This window comes from Fragaria vesca, linkage group LG7 (assembly GCF_000184155.1).
Source record: "Fragaria vesca subsp. vesca linkage group LG7, FraVesHawaii_1.0, whole genome shotgun sequence".
NCBI lineage: Eukaryota > Viridiplantae > Streptophyta > Magnoliopsida > Rosales > Rosaceae > Fragaria > Fragaria vesca.
In genome coordinates, this window is record NC_020497.1 from 14,728,173 (window position 1) to 14,736,061 (window position 7,889).

A 7,889-nucleotide genomic window follows, 5' to 3' on the forward strand; every position below is an offset into this window, starting at 1 on the left:
ATGGGAATATTTGATGGATTGCCTGTGTCTCCAGACAAGGAAGTAAGTTTTTTATTGTAATTTTTTAATTTTTTTATAAAGCTTTATAATGTGAAATCACTTTTTATGTGTGAATTAATTGCCTATTGAAATTGGAATGTTGCATTCTCATCACATATAAAATATTACACAAGAAGGTGCATGTGACCTTTTATGATGTACAAGGAAATGCATGAAATGTTTGTTCTTAATCTATAACAATTTGAACTCGGCATCCTACTGAATAGTATATATAATACACATTATATAGTTACTTTTGGACTAATAATTTTTATTATTTATAATCTGTGAGTTGAGGGTATCAGTGCTGTGGATGCTTTTATCTCTTATTGTAAGATAATTATATTTACCGGGTTTGCGTAAAATATGTTTTGGATACTTGAAGAGTTGATTATGTGTCTTGGTCCCCAAAACTTCAAAGTTCATAAAACAAGTTGGGCTATTGTTGCCTGTTTCATTTTCCATGAAATTTTAGACTTCCACTTTATAAATTATCACAAGGACTTGAGTTTGCCCAACGCACTGGTTGTGAGAGTCCATAACATAAAATTATTGCTCGTCAGATAAAGAAAGAAAATGCAGGTTCCTTAGTGTTTAGGTTGGGCATTCTGCATAATGAAAATTTTGAACTGATGAGCATAATCTTGATGCACAAACCTTTTATAAAGTAAAGTTGTACTGTAGTACAGTTCACTATCGAGAAGCAGACCCCATTAGGATATACTACCATTTTTAAATTAACACTGTGGTATGTATACTGTAATTTAATTATACCTTCTGATATTTGTCCTGTGATGTTATGCTAATTTCAGTATCTGAGGGAAGAGATATCAAGAATAGATGAGAGCTGGGCTGCAGCTCGTTTTGATTCATTACCTCATGTTGTTCATATTTTGACATCCAAAGACCGTGAAGGTGAAGTCGAGTTTCTGAAGCAGCAAAGTGATGTTGTTGAGGAGGTTGTGGATGAAGTTGTACACCATTATCACAGCGGCTTCAACAAAGCAATTCAAAATTATTCTCAGGTTTCTTATATTTTTTTTTTCTTGTTCGATATATATGTAATGTGTCTATTCATCTCTTAGGTACTCTTTTTTCAATTTCTGAGATTTATAGCACTCATGCTGATAAAACTTTGAACCCTTTAGGTGTAATTACTAATAATGCATTTGCTGTATGTTCATTTTTAAGCTGGGTGTGATAACTAATAATACATCTTAGTTGTAAGAACTTTTTGGATACATTCTTTAAGAATTGCTTTATAAAGTTTATTGGATTGATTATAGTCTTCGTATAAATAGTTGGCTGCCTTTGGGGAAACTCCACATATTCTGGTTTCTAGGGCACTGATTGAGAAACTGAAAGAATGTTGAATTTTAGGAAATAGCGCTTTTGACTAGCGAGAAGATGCTTGATTTATGTTCATGATGATATACTTGGGCTGCTTTTGGGTGAAACTCTTGCACCTTCTGGTATCTTGGACAGTGGTTGAGAAATTGAAAGAATGTTGGACTTTTGGAAAATAGTGCTTTTGGCGAGGGATTAGAGGCTTGTTTAGATGATGTTATTCTACTCTGCTATTTTTTATTATCTCTCCTTGTTTTATATACCTATTTGCAAAAGGATTTAAGTAGCCTATGAATGATTCTTGTTGTAAGGTGTGGATGTTGGTAAAGAGAGGTCTTTTGGTGAGACTAGAGGCCTAGGGTTGACGTTATGTTTGTTTTGTAATGGTCTGAGGATTCAAGGTGGTTTAATGGTGGCATTTCTGTATCTAGAAAATGACCTTGTTAATGAAGCTGTTGGGGTGATTTCTAATATGGATAGTTTACTTCAGCCATATCATAAGCTCAAGTACCTCTCACGGTACATTTCTTCTTGGATTGTTCTTTTGGGAGAGTGATGTGTTAATACTAGTGTGGTGCTTCAAAATGGTAAAGGTCCTAGGTTTGCCTACCCTCACTGGTGTACTCATTTGCAAAGGAGCAGCTGAAATGATTATTCCTTTTTCTATTTGTCTTCCTAGTTCAGTGGCAGTTGCTAACTTTGGTGCTACAATTCTCTTCATATTCTTTTGTTTTTTAAGCTGTAACGTGGTGGGGTGTGCTTTCAGAGGGTGGTAATGGTTTAGCCATATAGGTGTTCTGTGTCACACATCTGTTAGGCGTTTCGTTTCAGGATTTCTTAGGGACAAGGCTTGAATCTAGTCTTTTCTTGAATTGAGAAGTTTACCTTTCATTTTGAGGATGTTATGTTTTTCTTGGATGTTTCTTTGATTTACTTGTCTCTTAGTTTAATGTTTATCCGGCTGTTCTGCTTTGAGTATATTTGTCAAAGGTGTACTGCTGGTTCAGGCCAAAAACAAGCAAAATATATTTATTTTTTTGGGGGAAGAAAAGAAATGCTATTTTCTCACTTTTTATATAATTCCTTCCAGATCTTGCGGTTGTTCAGCGAATCTACCGAAAGTATTGGTGTCCTGAAGGTTGATTTGGGTGAAGCAAAAAGGCGTCTTAGTTCTCGCAATAAACAACTGCATCAGTTATGGTACCGGTCGGTTACATTGCGCCACATAATCTCCCTATTAGATCAAATTGAGGGAATATCCAAGGTTTGTCTCATCCTGTTTCCTGTTTTCGGGCCATATGTGGCTCAGTCTTAGTTTCATGGTATTAGTTTACTCATGCATAAACATAATTTATGACCATGCATCCAAAACATGCATATGTAATTTTAGATGCCTGGATATGTATCCGACCTGACAAGTAAAGGCTTGTTTTCACACTCACACTCAAACCCAACCCAGACAAACAGACACTTATTGACTTAAAACTCATAAGCTACCGCTGATAATCAGAACACACCCACATGTGCACACACGCACACAGTCACTTTGGCTTTACTACTCATTAGTTAGCACTCCAGTCAGATTTAACAGATACGCACCAACACACTGAATTGTCTTTGACCTTGCAACTCATGAATCGGCTCCACAGTTGTATATTTTATTTACACATATATATGGTTTGATGCATCTCTATTATCTAGTAAACACCTTGCCACCAAACTACTAGCAAAACATTTGTCCCAACTGCATCATATTGCAAAAGATTCTAACGGACCTATTATTATCCTGTTCAAAATCAGGTTCCAGCTCGTATAGAGAAGCTCATTTCCGAAAAGCAGTATTATGCTGCAGTTCAGTTTCATGTTCAGTCGATGTTGATGCTTGAACGTGAGGGGCTTCAGATGGTAGGTTTGTCAACCCTTTGCTTTAGCAATCTTATCACATAAATTTTTGTCCTTCTCTTATGGTGGCTTCGTGGAAGGTTACTTTCTAGTATGTATACCTAAAATCATAGATCCTAAAACAGTAAAACATTCTCAACTGGTCAATTGTCCAGTTTGGCCTCTTTATCATTTGATATCATGGTCATCTTCTCTTTCTCTTCGATGATTCCGAGATTCTCTGAAAACTATTTTGATCACTGCATTGTTATCCTGCCAATGTGTCTTTAAACTGTTGGGGTTTGAACAGAAGCTAAATAGAAATCCATGCTGTCTATCTTTTACTCCATTTTCCTTTCATCTGTTATTTCCTTGAGGCAGTTTTGCATTGGTCGGTTTAGTTGAAATGATACCCTTTTTTTTTGGTGATTTGCTTAAATGGGTAATTATGATTGATGGCCCAGGTTGGTGCCCTTCAAGATGTTCGCTCTGAGCTAACAAAGTTGAGAGGACTTTTGTTTTACAAAGTGCTTGAGGATTTACATGCTCATCTTTATAACAAGGGGGAATATAGGTATTACTTATCCTTTGTTCTTCTTTGTCTACTGTCCTGTATGTTAATATCGCTTTGGCAATAGCGCACTTTCAAATATAGATATTCAAAGAAATTAAAAAATCTTTGAGCTCGTTTTGTTTATTTGCATACTTAAGTGGTGGTTGGGACTTGTGAGGTCCTTTGGTGACTGATACTTGACAATTATTGAAAATCTACTGGTTACCCAATTTTGTACCAATTCATGTTGGGTGTACTTTGTACAATTGTTGATGCTGCTGGTTGCATGCTGGCCTTGTGAATTCCTCTGTTTTATCATCAATCTGTTTTGGTTTATCGATGGACTAGAGGGGAAAGATAATAATAAAAATCCTTAGGATTGACCCTGTTTGATTGTAAAATGGAAATGGTCAAGACCTGTTTTTAGTTTTCTCTCAAACTTCTTTGTCCCCAAAATTTGTGTATCAAAAGGGATTCAAATTAATCAACTGGCAGTGGTATTTCTGTCCGTAGTTTTTAACAGTGTCTGAAATTGAATTCCCCCTCCTCCCTCTCATCCCAAGATCAAATTAATAGTTAACCCAACCAACCACATGTATATTATTATATTTTCTGTTTTTCTTCTGTGCTGGGCCTAGAGTAAGTATCTGTCTCTCTAATTGACTCAGAAAATTATTTATGATGATTTTGAGACTGAATATTCTTGAAAACTATTTCATTGTCCTTAAACCGATTCCTGTATGTAGCTCTGCTGCGTTGAGCTTGCATGAAAGGGAAGATGAGGTACCAACCACCACAGCCGTTGTATTTTCAAATTCACAATCCCTTTCTCGAAGAACCAGGCAGTTAAAAGGTGATAATCAGTTTGGTATTCATGGAGATGGATCATTTAGAGCGGGTTCTATTGATGGAGGGTAAGATTAGTATTTATCTGTAACTGGTTAAGTCTTGCTATAATGTTCTGGGAATTTGTCCTACCTATATTTGTTCATCAATTGCTCTGCATTTGAAAGTTATATTGGTTTTTAAATTGAGGCAGCAAATTTGTTTAACTTTCGTCTTCAATCGAAGTATCATATTATGCGTCACATCATCAAATGTTCCATATTCGTTACTGGTCATTCTCTACAGCTGCTTTTTTCTATGAAATTAATTTCTTTCTCAAAGTAAAGCCTCCTGGAAATGTATGAGACAAGTCTTATGTTCGTCAGGATTAAAGTTGTTCTGATAAGTGATTAAGTTAATAACTAGTATAGTTCAGAGAGAAAATACTTCTTATAGACACATAGCTGCTTAATTGCTGTTCTAACTATACTTGAAATTTGGAAAAAGGTTCATTCAGTTGGTATGATTTCTGAATACTATAAGCAGGCAGTTGTTTATTAGATAGGTCTTTCATGATAACCTATATCCATTTGCTACTGTGTAATCGATTGAAAATCTAAAACTATTGATCGTACAGTGCTGAGTTACATTTATTTATAAAAGATCATGAGTTCATAATGTTATTGTTTCTACTTCTATTCAGTAAACTTCTCTAAAGTTGTGAACGTTTTTATCAATGCAGTTCTTCTATTGATGGTCCGGACGAGGAGGGCAATCCGGAATTGCATGATGAAGCTACCTCAGATGGGCATTCAACATCAGCTAGGGCCAATGGTGATGTCAAAGTTGTTCCTCATCAAATGCCAACATGGCTTCAGCACTCCACTCCGGATGAATTTCTTGTAAGTGAAGTGTTAATTTTTTTTTGATGAATCTCTTCTCTGTACTGAAAGTTTTGGGTTTGTACTTGGGTGTAGGAAACAATCAAGAAAAGTGATGCGCCGCTTCATGTCAAGTATCTGCAGACTATGGTTGAGTGCCTTTGCATGCTTAGGAAAGTTGCAGCTGCTGGCGCTATGATATGGTTCGAGTCTGGCTGACTTATTATTCTTATATGGTTTTAGTTATGGTATTTCTTTCACCGATCTGTATGTTCAAGATGACTCATCAACTTCTTTGATATTGTGTTCTCTCCAATAACAGCCAAAGACTGCGACCTACTCTTCATGATATTATCACATCCAAAATTAAAACTCATGCGGAAGTAGTTAATTCCTCGAGGTCTGGCATCGGTCAGGCTGCCAGAGCTGCTGCTGCTGGTCAACATTCGATAAAGGGACAGTTAGAAAGTTATCATTTGCCAAAACAGAAACGTCAGAATGGAATATCAGTAGCTGGAACTCTATTGGCAGCAAGCCCTGTCTCACCTGTGATGGCACCTGCAGGGAAAGCACAGGCTGCGGCAAAAGACCTTCTGAATTCTATTTTGGATGCTGTTGTTCGGATATTTGGTGATTCCTTTTAATCACTAATGTGTATTTATTTCTATGCCTTAAGTTTGAATTTTTTTGTTATGACACTGAAACTGAATTCGTTTGTATGACGGCTCAGAGAACCATGTTGTTGTTGGAGAGCTTTTAGAGTTAAAGTCATCTCAACAAGCAGACATGAATACACCAAAATCAATGCAAACAGACATAAACATTAATCCTGATTCTGAATCATCTCAAGTTACTGGAGGCTACAGCATTGGTTTTTCCTTGACAGTATTACAGGTAATGTATCTTCTTCAATTTCTTATGATAAAATAGCGGATGGTTTAATCTTTTGAATTTTGTAAAACGAACCCTGCATCATGTTTGTCTTAAGACCTCTTTCATATCTTTTCCTTTTTTTTTGTATATGTGCTAAAGAGTGAATGCCAGCAACTTATTTGTGAGATTCTGCGGGCAACTCCTGAAGCTGCATCTGCAGATGCTGCTGTACAAACAGCTAGATTTGCGAGCAAGGCCCCTTCCAAAGATAAGAGGCAAGTGAACTTAATTTGCTTCCATGTTACCATTTTACATACCTTAAATTATTGTATCTGAATTTTTGAATTTTAGATTTTGTCAATTTTCTTTCTAGTATTCTGTTTTTTACTGGGACTGAACATGTGTGGACAAGAAATTATGTAGATATGAAGGGACAGTGAACCTCAGGTTCAACAACCAAATTATTGAACCTGAGGGTTAACTTCTGTTTAGGGACGGACATTGTTTTGGCTGGACTTTATTTTGGGCAATATTATTTGTTGTGGAAGAGGGTCTGGTAAACATGTTTGGTGAATTGATAAAATGGTATGTGGTTGTTAGGGTTTAGGCAGTGGCTTTGGAATGTTGATTCTAGCCTGGACAGTTATGCTTCCTATAAATTTATGTTGTGATGTTAGCCTCAGGTGACCTTGGGAAATTTTAGGTTCAAATGGGTTTGCCTTTGTAGCACATGTGGTGTTCGGGCGTCATGAGTTGCCTCTTTATGGTGGAGTTTGTCAAGCTGTTACGTGGGTTTGTTAAAGCCACAGTAATGAGGTGGTCGAGTATTTTGCTAACTGTGGTGACTACTCTGTAATCAGTTGTGACTGCTCGACATCTCTTAATATCAGATGCTTACCATTTTATCTGGGTTTTCTTCATTTCTTAACCAATCCTTGGGTTGCAGCCTGAAACATTTGCTATATGCTGAAATTTTAGTGACTAGAAATGCCAAATAGTTTATATGCATTTAAGTTATGCCTTGGTATAGCATTTTTATTTAGCTCCCTTTTCTTCCTCTTGAGCATATGTCTGCTTTTCTATCCGTTTTTATGGCTCAAGCATTATTTTCCTGATGACACAGGGACAGTTCAGAGGAGGGTCTTACCTTTGCTTTTCGCTTCACTGATGCTACTATTTCCGTTCCCAACCAAGGTATGAAGATTTTGCACTTGCGGTACCTTTTCTTCAGACAGTCTCACAGACACCCACATACTAACAGTGTTTAAATACCATACCTATCCCCACTAAAAGATCAGCATTGACAGATGGATAACATTGAATTACCCCCATCCTTGAGTCAGATTGACCTTGTGGTTTCCACAGCCCTTCTATACAGTTTTCTGTAATTTTATACAGTTCTCTGTAAATGGTGATTTTACTAGGAAAGTGAAATCCACACTCCCCAAATTGTAATCCACACTCCCACTTTCTATTTTTAGCCATCATTT

The 7,889-nt window shown here is 36.7% G+C and overlaps 1 protein-coding gene across 1 annotated transcript in view; it reads left to right on the forward strand.

The window, feature by feature from the left end:
- LOC101312000 (probable exocyst complex component 4-like) overlaps positions 1-7,889 on the forward strand; it is a 15,034-nt gene continuing 7,145 nt past the window's right edge. Inside the window, exons 1-12 of the mRNA XM_004307310.1 lie at positions 1-42; positions 852-1,064; positions 2,477-2,650; positions 3,187-3,291; positions 3,732-3,841; positions 4,567-4,734; positions 5,388-5,547; positions 5,623-5,729; positions 5,849-6,156; positions 6,257-6,420; positions 6,559-6,674; positions 7,523-7,593. Coding sequence (XP_004307358.1) covers positions 1-42; positions 852-1,064; positions 2,477-2,650; positions 3,187-3,291; positions 3,732-3,841; positions 4,567-4,734; positions 5,388-5,547; positions 5,623-5,729; positions 5,849-6,156; positions 6,257-6,420; positions 6,559-6,674; positions 7,523-7,593 — 1,738 coding nt within the window. The remainder of the gene's footprint in view (positions 43-851; positions 1,065-2,476; positions 2,651-3,186; positions 3,292-3,731; positions 3,842-4,566; positions 4,735-5,387; positions 5,548-5,622; positions 5,730-5,848; positions 6,157-6,256; positions 6,421-6,558; positions 6,675-7,522; positions 7,594-7,889) is intronic.